This window comes from Acartia tonsa, chromosome 2, assembly GCF_053477335.1.
Source record: "Acartia tonsa isolate MP-2025a chromosome 2, ASM5347733v1, whole genome shotgun sequence".
NCBI classification, from domain to species: Eukaryota; Metazoa; Arthropoda; class Copepoda; order Calanoida; family Acartiidae; genus Acartia; species Acartia tonsa.
Window position 1 is genome coordinate 54,837,740 of NC_137261.1, and position 18,608 is coordinate 54,856,347.

The window sequence follows — 18,608 nt, forward strand, 5'->3', positions numbered from 1 at the left end:
TATACCTTTTTTTTAAATTATCACCATTAGCAAATATTTATGGCTGTAAAACGGAAGCACCTGTAAAACAAGGATGACAACATCCATAAAAGCGAAGCACTGGAACGGTAGGACAGACGGACATTAATACTTGTATAGTGTCTAAACTGAATAATCAGAATATAAAAGTATAAGTCGAAGCAAAATAATAAGTAAATTTGTTGAAAAACTGCTTGATACAGGATAATTTTTATGGACATACTTACATTTTTAGGACTTGATTATAGAGTTGCTTCGCTTATAATATTGTTTTTAGTTGTCCCAGGAATCAATATACCAAAAATCAGATCAAACGGATAATTAGATCACATAAAAATTTGTTTAAAAAGTAGAAAAATCAACATGTTTAAAATGGAAATACGGACATTCTGGTAATGATTATAGAGTTGCTACGCTTTCTAAATCGTACCTAACTACTACAGGAATAATCATGCAAAGTTTGAAATCGATAGGACAATTCTAACATGCCTAAATTAACGAATAAAAGCTATCTATCTCGGACGGACGGACGGACGTACGGACGGACCGACCCTAATTAAAGAAAAACTTCGCTTTTAAAAAATGCATAAGTGTAATAAAATGTGGCGACATTTAGCTAATTTAAGTTTAAGAATAAGTTTTTCTTATTATATTTTTTCACCGGAAAAACATAAAATTATCAAAACTAAAAATTGTAATTTTTCATTTACAAATGTAAATAATGGATATACTATACGTGGTTATAGTGACAGTAGTAAATTTTTAACTTGATTATTGGACTGTTCGTTTCTCTAGTAGGAGGGGAGGAGGTGGACTTGGGGTATTGTTATTTTAGCCAGCTCCGAGTGTCCATTCATTAGAGTACATGAAAATCTGGTGCAACACCCAAGCAATAATATATCGATTATGTATATCCTATAATAGAAAGTAGCTTGATGTTTGTCTGTCTGTCTGTCCGTCCGTCCGTCCGTCCGTCTGAAGCTTAAGATCTCGGTAACCACTGAACCGGTTGGATTCTACTCTTCTTGGTATATACCTATCGGTCCTGTGGTGGTTTTAAGCTATTTACTTGGGGGGTTGGACACCCCCAACCCCCCCAAAAATGAAAATTTCCCACCCCAATTTTTTTTTTTTTTTGAAGAAGAAGATTTCCTTGGTCCTTTTTTTGCAGAAGATTTCCTTGGTCCTTTTTTATGCAGAAGATTTCCTTGGTCCTTTTTTTATGCTGAAGATTTCCTTGGTCCTTTTACGAATTTCGCCAAAAATCTTTTTTTGATCACCTCTTGGGGCAAAGCTCCTAGAGGCTAGGGGCGAAGCCGCTAGTCCTATAATATAAAGTAGTACAGATTGTTTTTGTCTGTAGCTTAAGATTTCGATAACTACTGAACCGATTGAGTTCCCAATTTTACAGAAGCTTCTTACAGGTCCCTAGATCGTTTTAGGCTATTTAATTTTATATCCAAGTTTGGTTTAAGGCTATGTTCCTACTTTTCTTACTCCTTCAAATACAGAGCTCCTAGATGCTTGGAGCGCAGCCGCTAATACATGAAAAGCTGGGGCAACATCCAAGTAATAATATATCGATTATGTATATTACATTTTAAGAACTGATTAGAAATATCATGCAGGTATTAACAAAGGATCTTAGTATTACTTTTAAATAATTTTCAAGTTATTAATTTGGTGTAAGAAGGGGGGAGGTGGCTAGTAAAACGACTTTTAACTTTTATAGCTTAAAAATTTTCTTTCAACATATATTATTTAAAAAGGGAAATTTTCGCTTTCAAGATCATACACAGAATGGTAAATGGACAAAGTGTCTCAAAAATCGGCAATGTGACGTCATAAAAATGAAAATGAGGGATTATGCATTTCTTTTTGAGGGGTTTTCTTTCCCACTCCTCTCATCCCCCTCATTTTTATGACGTCACATAGCTGATTTTTGAGAGACTTTGTCCAGTTACATAGAATGAAACAAAAATAATACATTGTACAGTTAACAAAACATAACAAACTAAAGTATAAATAATAATAACAAAATTAAATATAATAAAGCTAAACTATGTGACAAAAATAACAAGAGCGATCACGTCCAACAGTAGCTTAATTTTAGTTCTAGAATATTAATACCAAAGGATTTTTTTTAGTATTGAAAATTTTTCAAGGTCTTTTTAATTTTCTCACTTGTACAAAGTATCTCAAAAATAAGCAATATACGTCATAAAAATGAGAGGAGAATTTAGAAAGAAAACCCATAAAAAAGAAATGGATAATCCCCCATTTTTATGACGTCACAAGGCTGATTTTTTAGACACTTTGTCCAATTTTTACCCTCACGCTTGCAGGCGCGCAAAATGTCACTTAAAATTTGATATAAACTTACAAACCATTATAACAAATTTGTAGGGTAGCTTTGCTACTAATTCTTATAAAGTTAATAAAGCTGTTATAAGCTGAGATACTTGTAATCATTCACATTTCTATCAATTTTCTCTATAGCCAACAGGTCTTGGGAATGTAACCCCTGTTAACAAAAAAAGGACGTAGTAGGGAGGGGTGGAAAAATGATTATATGGTTTTCCCGTATGGCTTTTAAACCGATTAATAACCGGTGGGTTAGAACCGGTTCCTGGCCAAGCTGAAAAATTATGTATTGCATCGTACTCCAGACAATTTTCGAAGAATATTAAACTGGTTTTAATCTTATATATTTTTATTTAATATCCACGGAAAGCTGTCATGCTGAAAAATTATGTATTGCATCGTAATACAGACAATTTTCCAAGAATATTAAACTGGTATTAATTTTATATTTTTTTATTTAATATCTATAGATAACTATAATAGCATTTCTAAGCATCAAGAATATTTATAGGTGACGAAGCCCAATCTGAACCTCTTTTGTACCACTTTTGATTCCTGTGACGTCATAAAAATGAGGGATTTTCCATCTCTTTTTTAGGGGTTTTCTTTCCTACTTCTCCCCTCATCTCTTTCATTTTTATGACGTCACGGGAATCAAAAGTGGTACAGATTGGGCTTCGTCTTTATAGGTCCAATTTTATATTATACGTACTTTTCATAAGTCAATGTAAATGTTGTAGTCTTTAAAGAAAAATCCATTAAAATTGTTCGGTAAGAAAAAGTGCAGTCGATATTTTCATGATTTTTCGTCAATAATAAATATCTATATACAGCTTTCCGCGGATATCAAATTTAAAATTTTGAGATTAAGACCGGTCACTCATTGCTAACAAAATATTCGTAGAAAATTGTCTGTAATAATGTACAATGTTATACATGATTTTTCAGTATATGACTTGGAACCGTTTCTAATCCAGCGGATATTAATCGGTTTCGAAGCCATACTGGAAAATTCCTTCTTTTTTGGAAAATGATTTTAGTGTGAATTAGTATAAAATGAATTTTATGAATTTGTGAGAAAATATTCTACAATTGACCCATCCCGTTACTACGTCCTTATACCTGAACATGTGGGTCCTGCATCTGACTATAGTAGTCGTTGTAGTCGTTGTAATCATACGATAGCTCATCCTACACAAGGGAAGCTTTTTATAGTGCCAATAAAAAAATGACGTAATACAATAAAAATGACCAATAATGGGCCAATATACAGACTAAATTACCAATGGCTGACCAGTATATATTTTAATTCACCAGTGCAGTGGTAGGCCAATATGACGTCATAATATACTATATAAAGCTTCTAAATAAGGACAAGTTCTTCATTAATGCTGGTTAATGGCATTAAATAAACTCCCCCTTCCCTTTTGCTATTTTTTCTTATTAATTCCTCACTCACTAAGGGGCCACTTAAAACTAAGTGTATTTATTTGGGCTTTAAAATTTATACAATGCCATCAGATTAAAAATCCTTATAATAAAGTAACAGGATGTCTGTTTGTCTGTCTGTCTGTTTGTGTGTACCGAAGGATCTCGCTAACCGCTCAACCGATCGGGTTCTCTTTAACAGGGTAGCTTCTCATAGGTCCCAGGAAGGTTTATAACTATTTTGGAGGAGGGTACCACCACCCTCCCAAGAAAAAGCAAAAAAAAATAGAAAACTTTTGAATATTCGCAGAGACTTGAACGCAACATAGAAATCGCACAATTTCTAAAAACTTTTTCTTTTAAAATTGGCCGTTGGAATTCAACTCCACTCTTCTTATATTCCCCTAGAGGCTTCTAGGGGCGTAGCCACTAATACGAAATAAAGGTACAATAAAATTAAAATTACTATAACAATTCTATTAAATTCTGCCCGGGTAAACATGAATCGCTTACTTTGAGGGGGAAATACCAAATTATCTCCATTCTAATAAGATTTACGTATAATATGAATTAACAGGTGGACCCGCCTCACGTAATGGGAAGTTCCCCCCCCCCCCCTTCCCGCTACATTATAGAATCGTTCTTAAAGCTGAAATAGAAATATTGCTTACTCTTTGGTAAAATTAAATCCAGGTTAAAAACTTTCGTACTTTCTAAATTTGAGAAGGTTGGGCGTTATTTTTGTTCAGGCGGAGCGGATTCCGAGATCTTAAGCTTCAGACGGACAGTCATCGTTCTACTTTGTATTCTACATACCTTAAATGGATTGATAGACTCCAGAGCATTGTAGATGGCAATTCCAAGTTTGTCTTGAAAATCATCTAGTTTTCTCAGGCCACGCTGGACTTTGTCAATTCTCATTATATCTAAATAACAGATCTATAGTATAGATGTATATTCAGATTACTACCTCCCTTCCTTTTTCAATGACCTTACTGTCAGCTTCCAAATATTTTTCTGCTACTTGGCTGTGTTAATACACACCACACCATTGGTTGATTTTCAATGGCCCAATTGAAAGTCAGCACAAGGACAGTGCGATGGGGAGATACAGCTATTTGACCCTTTCTCCCTCTAGTGTTTTACTATAATATCCAAATAACGAAGTACGAATGCTTGCACAGTTTAAAACAAAAATTATTGATTTTTCTTATATATTGTCATATAAACATACAATAGTACCTAGTATCTGCATTGAATATATACATATATATATACATATTTGTGTAGATTAAAAATCTAGTAAAATTTTTGAAAAAATCTTCTAACTATCTTTTAAAAATCAATTATAGTGACGTATAGTAATAGCAAGAACAAACAGCTAAATATTCTTATAAAGTGTATTAATTCAATACAAGGTTAACATACAATAATAACATTAATAATAAGACAACTGTTCACTTTTATGTTCGTGTCGTGTTGCAGAGCAATGTCTTGCTCCGAAACCGTTGACACAAGAACTAAAAGCTAAACTATATAATACATGCATTGCTCTTAAATCAGGAAGAAAGGGACTATACATCACATTTCTCCCTGGCTTTAACATGAACCTGGATTTCAAACTGTAATATTTCAGATTAAATATACAATAGGTTTTACATGTTAATTATCATAGATATTATAAGTAGCGTTGAACGCTTATTAAATAGATAATAGTTGATCTGGTATGACACCTGCCATATTTTTTTTTTTGTTTTTTATTTTTATTCCAGATCTTTAAACACTTCATATACACATTTTTTTTATTTATTTTGGTTCCTTAGAACTCTTTTTGTGTTTTTTTTTTTATTTTCCTTTTTTCTTTATGTGTTTTTTTTTTCTTTTTAATATTTTTTTAAAAAAAAACATTGATTAACATATAATCATTGAAAAATGCATTGATTAACACCTAATGCATTAATTACATAGTTATCATAAATACATGATATAAAAATAACATTGGTTAACATATAACCATCAGATTTAAGCATGGTATTATAGAGCATTAATATGAAACATGAATTTTAAACTTTTTTTGAGACTACTACTGCCTCAACAAATATTAAATACATATGAATTAATACACATAACTATAATTATTACTTTCTTTTTCCAGATGTTCTGCTCTTCTTGCCAGATTCTTCAATATCCATGGGCATGATAGCTTCATCATCATTCACTCCAAGTTTTGCAGTCTCATCACACAAGCCGTCTTGAGACATCCTTGCCTCAGTATCACCAAGCATATGAAGACATCTTTCAAATCCACTAGTAACCGCAACCGAAATCGAGGTTGCAACGTTATCAACCTCCTCCTGATTATCCAAAATCTTTTGATGCTTACGACTAACCTCCTCTCCAAATTTATCAAGCATCATCAATATTCCAGGCGTGTGTTCCATCCTCATTTCCTCCCTCACTTGTTCATCAACACGCCATTGCTGATTTGACAATTCAAGGTCCAGACAAACAGGAATGTTCGGATTTAAGGGCTGATCCATCTGAACACAAACAGGATCCCCAAACCGAGTAACCAATTTGAAATCACCTTCGAACCACTCATTTACTTTGTGTTCAGGATTAAACTTCCACTCAATATTGGTTGTCAACAAATTTGTATAAACGTTTCCATCCAACTCCAATCTGATTTCCTTCACTACATTCTCTAAAGTGGTACTTGGATCACATAACAATATCTGCTTGGCTAGAGTCGGACGGAGACGCTTGCAGCGCATCTGCATTTCCCAGGTCAGAACTCTTGCGTCTACTTTATCATTCAACAGACTACCTGCATATGTGGCACTCACCAGGTTATCAATTATTTCTCTTTGACCATCCAATCTAACATAACGTATCTCAGCAGGCATCTCTCCACTGGTGATTAAACTCACCGAATTCATGTTTACAATGCGTGGAATGTAGACTGTTAAGTTCATGTATTCATTCACCTGAATGGAGTCAATAAACACTTTAGCACTCAAATCCTGTTCAGACTTTCCATCAAGCCAATCTTTCTGTAACTCTAACAAAGTTGTGGATGGCATTTGCTTCAGAATAAAGCTTACTTTATTCACGACATCTTTCCAATGTGCCAGGAGCCGGATAGCTGACACAACCTGCGTCTTCAACCTCGGATCAACACTATTACCCACCGTTCTCAACACCGTCTGAAGGCTCATTTTACCATCTGCAGGTATGACGTCAATTTTTGAAAGTTGATGCCAATCCTCAAGTTCCCCCATATGTTTGATTATGGGTAACAATTCGCCCAACGTTTGACAGCTTTTTCTCTCATCTCCATCCAGGTATTCAATCTTAGCAAGCAACACCAAACTTGGTAAATTTTCGCAAACAAGCTTAGAGAGAAATATGGTCGCACTCAACTTATTCAAACTAGTTGTCTTGTTCCATGACAACTTTCTATTTATAGCTTTAGAATGCTCACCAGCCGCCATCAGGTTGAGGTGTCTTGAATTCTGGCTGGTAAAGATAGGGATCCTGTCCACAGGCCAGTCTATGGAGTGGATGCATCTCCCCATCTCCAACTGCACCGATAACATGTTTATCAAATTCAACTTAAACCTTGGTTCATTATCAATAAGACGAGCTAAATCTGCCAGTGGCATGTCCTCACTGCTCAAAAATATGTTCCTTGTCGCCCTGCCCACACTCAACGTGGGCAGCTCAACGCGCGACATTACCAACACCAGCCGGGATGCAGAGTTGCTGACCAATGCAGATACTGGTAGACCAGGTTTGACTTGATTTCCTTCATTGACAGATTGTTTGTGGCGGCCATCTTCTTCATTGCTCAATAACTTTTGATTCATTGTTGCCGCCGTAACCAACCTGCAAAAATACAATATAATTAAATTTCAGCATAAGAAATTTAAGATCTAGCATTAAATTCTTCCTCAGTAAATCTTTTTTTATGACACCATGAACAACAACAATACAACAATGCCAACATAGGAATTATACCTAACAACAACATTAACACAATCAAAACAAACTTGGCAAACAATGGTAATATATCTTTGAACAAATGTTCTAAACCAAACCAAGGACCTGTAACCTGTTCGAAAAATGACAACTTATGATCAACAAAATCCAATTTAGAAGCTTGTCCATTAAAATCCTCAAAATCCTCTAATCCCTGATATTTAATAGTCTTATTAAAGTCAGCAATAAACACCTTTTCGTCGTTCAGAAAAATCTTTTGTCCCACGTGTTCTGATTTTTCATTGGCAATATGCAGAAGTTCGAGTCCCTGCCCCTGATTCCCAAGGAACAAATTAGCTGTCAACTTCAAAAATACCGGACTTTGCGAACAATTTAACAATTTTATATCCTCTACTGCTACAATCATTCTACTATATTCTTGTATTCCAACTGTTTCACCTTTATAATCCACCATCAAGTGTCCTACTGCACATCCATAATCCACACCTAACTTTACTGGAATTTCAACCGCTGTACACTTTTCATATTTAGCAATTTCTCCCAGGTATATAATTCTGAACCCATGATGCATCTGTACATTTGACCTAACTTCTGTTTGAGCACATCTGGAAATACTAAAAAGTTCCATCATCCTCTCATTCCTTTCTCTACTAGCCAAAAACATAGCATTCAAATCAAATCTAGCTTCCTGTTTTAACAAATCCCCAAAATAACTTCTAACAGCCGCCTTCGGTTCCTCTAAAAACTTGATACCCTCCAATTCTGTTACAAAAATGTTGAAATCCAGATGCTGCAAAGTAAGTTTCTCTGTTCCCATAATTTTAACTAAAATATTCCTTTCCAAGTTGGAAACAAAAAGTTGTTCATTCCAAGTAGTTAAATTGAATGTATCTTGAAAAACTACCTTAAAATTACTGGCAGGTTTTCGTACTACATACGGAAAATATGGAGAAGTTGATGTTGCCCACAAATGATTACCTTCAAAATTCGCCACAATCGTCTTTTTATCATAATCCATAACAACATTTCCCTTGATCAAAACGGGTGTATTTTTCACTAAAATATGCAAAGTCCCAACAGCAAAACCTAAATTGAACCACATATTGTGCGCGTATATTCCCAGTGTCTTGCATTGAATATTTTCACCACCAACATCCCAGAAAGGTGACAATGTTCCATTAACTGTGAAACTGTGAACAGTTGGCAAGTCTATATTTACTTTAAAACTAATACCATCATGCTGATACTTGCCAGAATGAAAAACCCTTCTACATTCGTCCATACTCAACTCTACCTGTTTTTCATGTGGCACGTCTAGTACGTGCACATGACTCGCGGTACCGCAAAACCAGCGCTCCAATTTTAGTCTAACCTCACAACTAATGGCTTCTGACAATATAAAATCGGTTTCTGCTAACCCCAATAATTCCACAGATCTAACCGGTTCCATCCTATCATGCAAACAGGCAGCTGATCTAAGTTCAACATTACTTATTTGAGAACAATCATAAGCTGCTAGCCGTGGATCCTGTGACGTATACATACCACCAACAACAATCAAACAATAAACCTGCATCACAACAACAAATAACAAAATATCCAAGTACCTGACTCCCCTATCATCCTTGGATTTCTTCACAGGTACTGGTCCAGCACGTCCACTCTTTGAACTACAAGCGTCCGGTGACCTCTTGCGCATACCACGATCTCCATCTCGTCTATTCCGGTCATGTCTATCACCACCGCCGCTTCCTCTCTTGTCATCACGCTCCCTACGGTTTTCGTGGTAATCTCTTCTCCTGCAAATATTATACAAATTATTACAAATATTATTTTTTAATCAATTTTGCGAGGTTCCTAGTTACTACATCTGCTACTGAATAACGTTCTAATCTGTCTTTTTCTCTGTTTTGTCTATCCTCTTCTAATTTTTGTAATTGCACTTCATTTGTAGAACCTTTAGGACGACCCTTAACAGAAATAGTCTCAGACATTTTTTGCAATTTTGCATTATCTAACGATCTATCTAATTCATCCTCCTCAACATCTCTACCTCGTTTAACACTTCCCCTTCGTTGTTCCAAGTTTACAATTTTACTTTGCAGTTTTGGAAAAGTGTCCTCTAAAATACTCATCCGAGACTCTAACTCTCTAGCAGATTCCATGTTAACATCCTCTACACCCAAACTGTTGTCTACTAAACTATTATCAGAGGCATAATCTCCATGAAAAACACTATCCTTACTAATAGTAGAATATGTAGAGTCTAACTTAGTTTTGTCAGTCGTATCATTTGAATCTACACTATCAGAAATATGAGTACTTTCCAAAGTATCACTAAGATCCTCAACTAAATCATCTAAATTTTCATTATCCTGAGATACATTTGACCTTTGCTGTGACAACCCAACACCCAAAAAAGATTTCTCCAAAAAATCTGGTGTTACCTGTCCATCCTTCCGCCTTCCAACCACCTCTGGACTAGCGCCACAACTATTCTCCTCTACAGAAACGCCTGAACAAGTTAAATTTCTCAAAGTATTGGGAAAGTCATAGTTTACTTTCAAGGTATTATCCACAGAGAAACATTCATCTGTAATCACTAAGTCAATCTTTTCATCCGGAGTCAAGTCTAAAGTACTCTCAATAACATATATTTTATCTCTTGGTACAATTCTCACCCCTTTATCTTTCAATCTACACTTTTCTAGGGGTTGAACCTCGAATAAACTATCAGAAATTGCTTTTGTCACTAAACACGGACCCACCCATAACGAGCAGAGTTTACGAGCTACACCAATCGTTGTGACGTCATAAAAAATATAACAATAGGAATTTATAGCTATCGGCCGACCTATCCTTTCTGTATTTTCTACCTGTAAATACTTCTCAGTTCTTTCTTGTCCAGTCCTCCAATTCTTGTCAAGGCACTCCAATAACTCTGAAAAATTCATATGTTTAATTTTCGAGCGTGTTAACGGATCAAATGAGTCAAGTGGAAGCTTAGGGTTTCTTAGGAACATCTTAAAATACGGGGAACATCCTAACCTCCGATTGAAAGAAGTGTTCATACAAAATTGTGTAGCTTTAAGTTTATAAGCCCAATCTCCATCTTGAAAACGTAAATCAGTCTTAAGAAACGAATACACCGATTGGTTGTATCTTTCACTGTAATTCGAATTTGCTGATCTTGGAGGGATAAAAATTTGTTCAATTCCCAACCTTAAACAAACTTCCCTAAAAACTTTTGATTTGAAGCTTTGTGCATTGTCAGTCCTAATTCGCTCACATAGTCCCCAAACAGAAAATAAATTAAACTTCAAACATTCAATAATTGTTTCAGCTTTAACATCCTCAATAGCAAACAACCACACATATCTAGTACAACTGTCAACTACTATTAAAATGTGCTTACAAATGACTCCATTATATTCACACTCATTCAAAGGACCTAAAGCATCTATGGCCAACTCTGCCATAGCTTCCCCAGCCAAAGGAGAAAATTCTATATTATGATTATGTTTAGGTTTTTTACGTCTATTCAAACAAATGACACAATTTGCAACTGCCGCCGCTACATATTTAGACACATAGGGAAAAATGAAGTGACGATTAATCCTGCTCAAAGTTTCCAAATAACCCCTATGCCCCGCTGTAACATCTGCATGAGCTAACAAGAAAACTTTATTGTACATTCCAATAGGTACCACTACCCGTTCAATAAATTGAAATTCTTTCTGGAGCCGCATAGGTGAAGTCAGGATAATTAAACCATCCTTATAACTTAGATGTTCAAAAAATCTTAATATTTGTTTACCACGATAAGGCATTTGAGACAATTCTCTGGACGTAGGTTTGACATTATTAACAATAAATTTCCTCACCTCAACTAAAACAGGATCCTTCTCCAGGCTACGACTAAATTCTCTCGCCTTCAATCTGGATGATATTTGACTGGCCGTCTCTGCTCCAATTCCTGCAATAAGACATAATTTAGGATCTTCCAATTGATATACAGTATCCAATATTAACTCTCCTTGTTCGTCTGTCGATAATTTAGATATCCTATCTTTACTATCCTTTAATGCAGTACGTGACAATATATCAACATTAGTATGCATCTTGCCCTGCCTATGTACAACCTCATAACTGAAGGTGGATAAAAAATTTATCCACCTTATGGTGAGACCAACAAAATATCCGTTCTGCCTCCAAGTAGATAGATGTTTCAGTGCAGCTGAATCAGTTCTCACGATAAACTTCTTGTGTCTCAAATAACATTCAAATCTTTCAACAGCATTTACTAATGCACATAATTCTCCTTTATGTGCTGCATAATTGGCTTCATGAGTTGAACAAACACGTGACCAACACGATATCATCTTCTCTTGTCCATTTTGTTTTTGACTTAACACCGCAGACATAGCTGTAGATGACCAATCTGTATCCAACACAAATGGTTCAGCCTCCATTCTCCAATCCGGGAACGATTTACTTATTTCTTCACAGAACAATTCTCTAGTCTTTGTAAAAGCTTCCATACTTTTTTCATCCCATTCTATTTTACTACTGTTTCTGAATTTGTTCAATGGTGCTGTAATATCAGAAAAATTCTTGAAATATGAACCATAATAATTTATGAAACCAGTAAATCTTTGAATATCTTTACCTGTTTCAGGTACTGGCCAATTCTTAATCTTTTCAATATATGCTTGGTCCATAAATATGCCTTCTGCATTTATAATATGGCCCAGAAATTTCACTTCCTCTGCAAACAATGTACATTTTCCAAGATTAATCTTGAGGCCTGCTTCACAGAATGTTCGTAGTAGAATATTCAAATGTTCCAGATGTTCCTCCACATTCATACTATATACAAGAACATCGTCCAAATAAACTAGGCAAAATGCCCTTAATTCAGGACTCAAATCCATTACTCTATCCATCAACTTTACAAATGCACTTGGAGCATTGGTCAATCCAAACGGAAGCCTCTTGAAGCAATATTGCCGTCCATTAGAGCAAAATGCTGTATATTTCCTGACAGATTCCTTCAAATGCATTGAATTATACGCTGAAGTTAGGTCAATAGACGTAAAAATCTTCTTTCCTCCAAGTTTGTCAAATAGCTCACCAATGTTAGGCAAAGGGTAACAGATCTTCTCAGTTATCTCATTTAATGAGCGGTAGTCCAGGACAAAACGGACTTTCACCTCGTTAGTATTTCCAACCTTCTTCTTAACAGCAAAAATTCCAGAATTAAACGGTGAATTACATTCTTCTATTACATCTGTTTCCAACCATAAATCAATCTGTTCTTTTAGTTTCTCTGCATGATGAGGATTGAGTCTAATCATCCTATTCTTGAAAGGTTGAGCTCCAGGAACCAACTGAATATCATACTCCTCCAAAGTACAAGATCCAATATCCGTAGGATCAATCGATAACGCCTTGAAATTCTTTAAAAACAAACCAACTATCCTTCCTTTCAAAGAAACATTATCCTTTAAAAACGGAACTTTATCCAACTTCAATTTATCTTTAATAAAACGAATCTTCTTTAATGTTGTTGACACATCTTCTTTAACCCTGTTCTCTTGCAGCATTGCTATCTTCTCCGCCACAAACAAATTTCCAACCAAAGTACCAGCAGGAACAGATTTCGTAACAGTTTCAAAATTCGTGATTTTAGTCATAATTTTACCGTTCTTTCCCACCTCAGTAATTCCTTCGTTTATCAACAAGTTGTTTCGGCTACAGTAACCTTGTCTAGGAGCTATATAACACAACTGTCCTTCAGGCATATTTCCCTTAGTTGAAACTTCTACCACCACTGTACTCAATGCAGGAATTTCTATTCGATTTTTCAATGAACAAATCCATTTTTGGTCTTGTAACTCAGCTACATTAATCTCAGGTTTCTTAGTTCTTGCTTTCTCCATTTTCTCCAAAACTGTATGAACCAAATTCTTCACTACAATTTTCCGTTTAGCTACTAAATTCACACTGATTCCATGCATCTCAATCCTGTTGCCGTCTTTGGCAAATATCGTCTTCACGTTATTTTTGTTCAGCCAATAACTGCCTAGGTTCATAGGTACAGTCATGCCGGAAATAACAAAGCAATCTTCTTGAAAACTGTGACCTCCAATCTGAAATTCAACATTCCGAACAACACCATCAATCTTGATGCTGGAACCCTGCACGCCTGTTGCTTTCGAATCCGTTTCTTCAATCACACAATCAAGCTTTCTAGCCAACACTTGAGATATCAGGCAGCCTCTTGCATTGCCGCTATCAATTAAGGTCAGGATTTCCATGCCACCAATCTTTGTTGGAACATAGACTTCAGCCGCTCCAGCCGCCATCTCAGAATCTTCATGAAACTTATAAAACAGCTATCTAACTCACACCAACAGTTATGAGGTTGTAACTATCCAATTGTCTATCAAATAACTATCTATCTGACTACAACAAATAACAAAAGAACTGAATAAAACAATTCACTCACCGACAATATTTCATCCACCAACAGAAATCCACAATCAACAACAGAAATTCTCCGGCCAACAGAAACTCCCCAAACTATTTGTTAATCCACAATCAGTAAACTTCTCTCCGACCAATCTAAAATATTACAAACTTTTAGATGCCAATTGATGGAAAATCACTGTATATAAGAATTAATATCGATATTAATATATATATAACAAATTTACAAGACTATTTTTCGAACAGCAATATATATATATAATGGTAATCAAATGGTAACAACATGAAACCATAACAACTCACCATCAAATAAATAATGATGACAGTATCTCCCAATCACCACAAACACTCTTCTCAGCCAATCTAAAATAAATACAATGATTTTAGATGCCATAAATAAATGTTTCACTGAACCAATAACTTGTAACACAATAAAAGAAGTTGTATTAAGAAATATGACATGATCAAACATTATCAATCACCAAGCAAATTAATCTTTCCAAATACCATAAGTTCAATTCTTTGAAATTCAATAAAATATTACCTAACAAAACTATTATTGTCAGATTAAACTGAGATGTATAAAAGGTTTAAAAGTCGAAATTCAACTAACTATATATCTCAATACCTGAGAGTACTTTCTTGCGCAGCTTTGCTTCTCTGCGCAGCTCAACTTTCTGCGCATGGCGCGCTCCACGCCCGATAATCATTGCAGCTACCTCTATACACCGCCCCATGTTGCGCATACCAGCTCTGAGAGATAGTGCAAATTTCTTTGCAAATATGGTCACTCCCCCTTTCTCTCAAACAAAAGAGACAGCTCCCCCATATCTGCGCATACCAACTCTGAGAGGTAGTGCAATATTCGTTGCAAATATGTTCACTCCCCCTTTCTCCTCCAACAAAAGAGACAGCTCCACCATATTTGTGTATACCAGCTCCGAGAGACAGCCCCTCCCTTCCTTCATAGAAAGAGACTTCTCCACAATTATATCTAATGCATTATAACAATTTTGCTTCATGAAATTCTAAACTTCATTAAAAATTTTGCTGAATCAACATCACTAAATCGCAATATAATTGTTTTAAAATCGAATACTTTAAATCACAATAACTGACTCATCTTTTAAAACAATTTTCCACATTTCATCAAAATTTAATACTTTTCAAATATCTATTTTCACATTTTTATCAAATTTAATTCAATTTAATATTTTCAATAGCAATTTTACAAAATTGTATTCCTAATTCATTTTTCATTTTCACTTTTTATTATTCTTATCTCTGTTAGACTCCACAACAGTCTGAAACAAAAATGAATTTTCATAATTTCAACAAAACATAATCAAAAACTAAATTAATTATTTTGATTTCCATTATAACATAATCTCGTAATTTCATATAGGCTTATAAACAATATGTTATCTTTTCATAATTCAAAATAAACCATCAAAATAAATTATCACAAAATTAAAGTTGCTTCGTTCACTCTTTATCATTAATTTTGTTTTGTTGTTGTTTATTTACAATGCGCATAAATCAAAACAATGCCGCGTAACAAGTAGAAAATGGAATAAGGTTTATGATTATAATACATTCAAAACATTAAAACCATAAAATGTCATCTATAATAGCATTATTCCATGCCTCGACTTCCGCTACAAGGTCGTCTTCATAATCGCTTGTCCCTAAACCATCGACATGCGCCACTTCCTTCGTATCCTCCCCTTCTTTCACCTCTCCTTCAATTTCACCAACCAATTTCTTTTTATCCAAACTATTTTCATTCTTTTTAAAACTCTTTTGCCCCGTCTTATAAGGAACAAAAGGCTTGTTTCCCCACCGCAAAAAGTATTTTCCTTTAGGATTAGGCAACTTTTTATCTCTAATATCAAAACAATCCCTCATCATGTGACCCTTTCTGTTGCAATAATAACAAATAAAACCACCTTGAATTGCGCCAATTAAAGGAATAAGTTCAGCTGGTCCACCAAATTCATCAGCTAAATCAATTTCACATTGATTTATTTCATATGACAAATTATCTTCATCACTAACCTGATCAATAGTTACAGGATTTGACTTGGAACCAACGCCACCAACCATCGTCTTAGCCAAAGCCATCTGGTTTGTTGTACATCCTCTAGCCATTGACCCTGAAATTTGATTAAATTGTAACCCTTTAACAATCAATTGTGCTTTAACTATTAACTCTGTCCGAAACTTCGTTATCATTCGCACTTGTCCGTCACGCTCCAAATCCAATGCAAATTGACGCATCTGATTAGCCAAAAGTGGAGATAAAACCACATTACACACTTGAGAATAGAAATCCATAAACATATCATCAGTTGGTTTCGGATACGCACGTTTCCAGAAAGATAGTATCTTATCAAAAAATGCATCAATCTTATCATTCTCATGTTGCTTAACACTCAAATACGCATCTTTACACACATTTTTCATGTCGGGTGGTAAAAATGTCTCCCGCATCTTACACAAGTACCCCTTTAATGTTAATTGTCTATTCTCCATATCAGCAGGTTTTAGTGTATAACCACAAGCGGTTCTTACACCCACACATTTATCAAACAAAATTTCCTTACACACTTGATGATTAGTCATATGATAACGTCTAGTAGTCATCCAAAATCTCTCCAAATAATCATCAAAGAAAATCACATCATCGTCAACTGCAAATTCAGGCGCATTTTTTCTGAACTGATCATCAAGTTTAGCACACGTTTCATTGTACCTATGCAAATTCTCCTCCCCCTGCGAAACATACAGAGATCTATCTGGTACATAAACAAGAGATTTACACCAACTAACCTGCGAATCACTCAGTCCAGCTTCAAAAAAATTGAGCGTATTAAAATCCTCCGCATCAACCTCAGAAAGGGCTGGCCACCACATGAGAACTCCATTATAGATATTATCCACTCTAGACAATTCCCAAAGTTTTATGATCTTATCTTCATTTCCCTGCATACCACCAAAAATAGGCCGAGAACCACCAGCAAACAACTTAGGCTTCTCTTCTGATCCTCCAAATCCTCCAGATCCACCAGCCGTCCTCTGCCACAGCATAGAGTTATTTAAACCATTCTGCTGGTTATTCGACCCATTCTGCTGGGTATTCGAACCATTCTGCTGGTCATTCAAACTATTCTGCTGGGCAATCTTTTCAAGAATTCGCTGCTGGCCAGTCATAAACTCATTCACAACAGTCACATTTTCAGTCTTGATATCATTATCAACACTAGGCTCCACCACCTTATTAAGACGATCTTCCAAATCGTCTATCCGAGTAGCCAGTCCAGTAACCGCAGCAACATTAGTATCAACATTATCCGTCAATTCCTGAACTTTCGCCTCCAGCGGCGCCATTCTTCCAGTAAGATTATCCAGCTTATCCCCATTGGAATGAATATCACCCTGCAGCGAGGCCAACAATTGGAGCATATACTCCTCCTTCTCCGCCGGGGACAACTTCTTGTAATAATCAATGTCCACCTTCATGGCGTCCAAAAATTCCTGAACAAAACTAAAGCAAAGAAATAATACAATTAAAAGAAAATCTGAGCCGTAGATTCGTACTACACTACTGCGCCAAAATGACGTATAGTAATAGCAAGAACAAACAGCTAAATATTCTTATAAAGTGTATTAATTCAATACAAGGTTAACATACAATAATAACATTAATAATAAGACAACTGTTCACTTTTATGTTCGTGTCGTGTTGCAGAGCAATGTCTTGCTCCGAAACCGTTGACACAAGAACTAAAAGCTAAACTATATAATACATGCATTGCTCTTAAATCAGGAAGAAAGGGACTATACATCACAATAGTATCTTTCTGAAGATTGCGAAAAAATGAAACTTAAAGGATCTCGCTAACCGTTGAACCGATCGGATTCTCCTTAACAGGGTAGCTTCTCATAGGTCCCTGGAATGTTTATAACTATTTTGGGGGAGGGTGCCACCACCTTCCCGAAAGAAATCGCCCCTAGAAAAAAAATTTCCTTGCAAAAAAAATTAAATTACAACAAAAAATTGGGTTAGTGAGGTCTAAAATCTAAAGTAAAAAAATTAATTTTGGTATTCAACTTCCCCCTCCTAAAGTTCCCCTAGAGGCCTCTAAGGGCATAGCCTCTAGAAGATAATATAATGATATCTAAAAGAGGCCTTGAACCAATTAGTAAACACTTTCCTAAATACTAATTAACAGCTTGTAAGAATTTCTAACCAAAGCCACAAATTTCTTTGAATATTAATCAGCTTCAACTGTGATTCACTA

At 35.4% G+C, this 18,608-nt stretch overlaps 1 protein-coding gene across 1 annotated transcript in view; it reads right to left on the minus strand.

Annotated features, from left to right (window-relative positions):
• Nucleotides 1–2,324: 2,324 nt before the first annotated feature.
• LOC145312622 (uncharacterized) overlaps nt 2,325–18,608 on the minus strand; it is a 29,095-nt gene continuing 12,811 nt past the window's right edge. Inside the window, exons 7-9 of the mRNA XM_080151882.1 lie at nt 4,627–4,736; nt 3,505–3,573; nt 2,325–2,542 (exon numbers count right to left, since the gene is read on the minus strand). Of these exons, the coding sequence (XP_080008008.1) occupies nt 2,465–2,542; nt 3,505–3,573; nt 4,627–4,736 (257 nt within the window). The 3' untranslated portion in view covers nt 2,325–2,464. The remainder of the gene's footprint in view (nt 2,543–3,504; nt 3,574–4,626; nt 4,737–18,608) is intronic.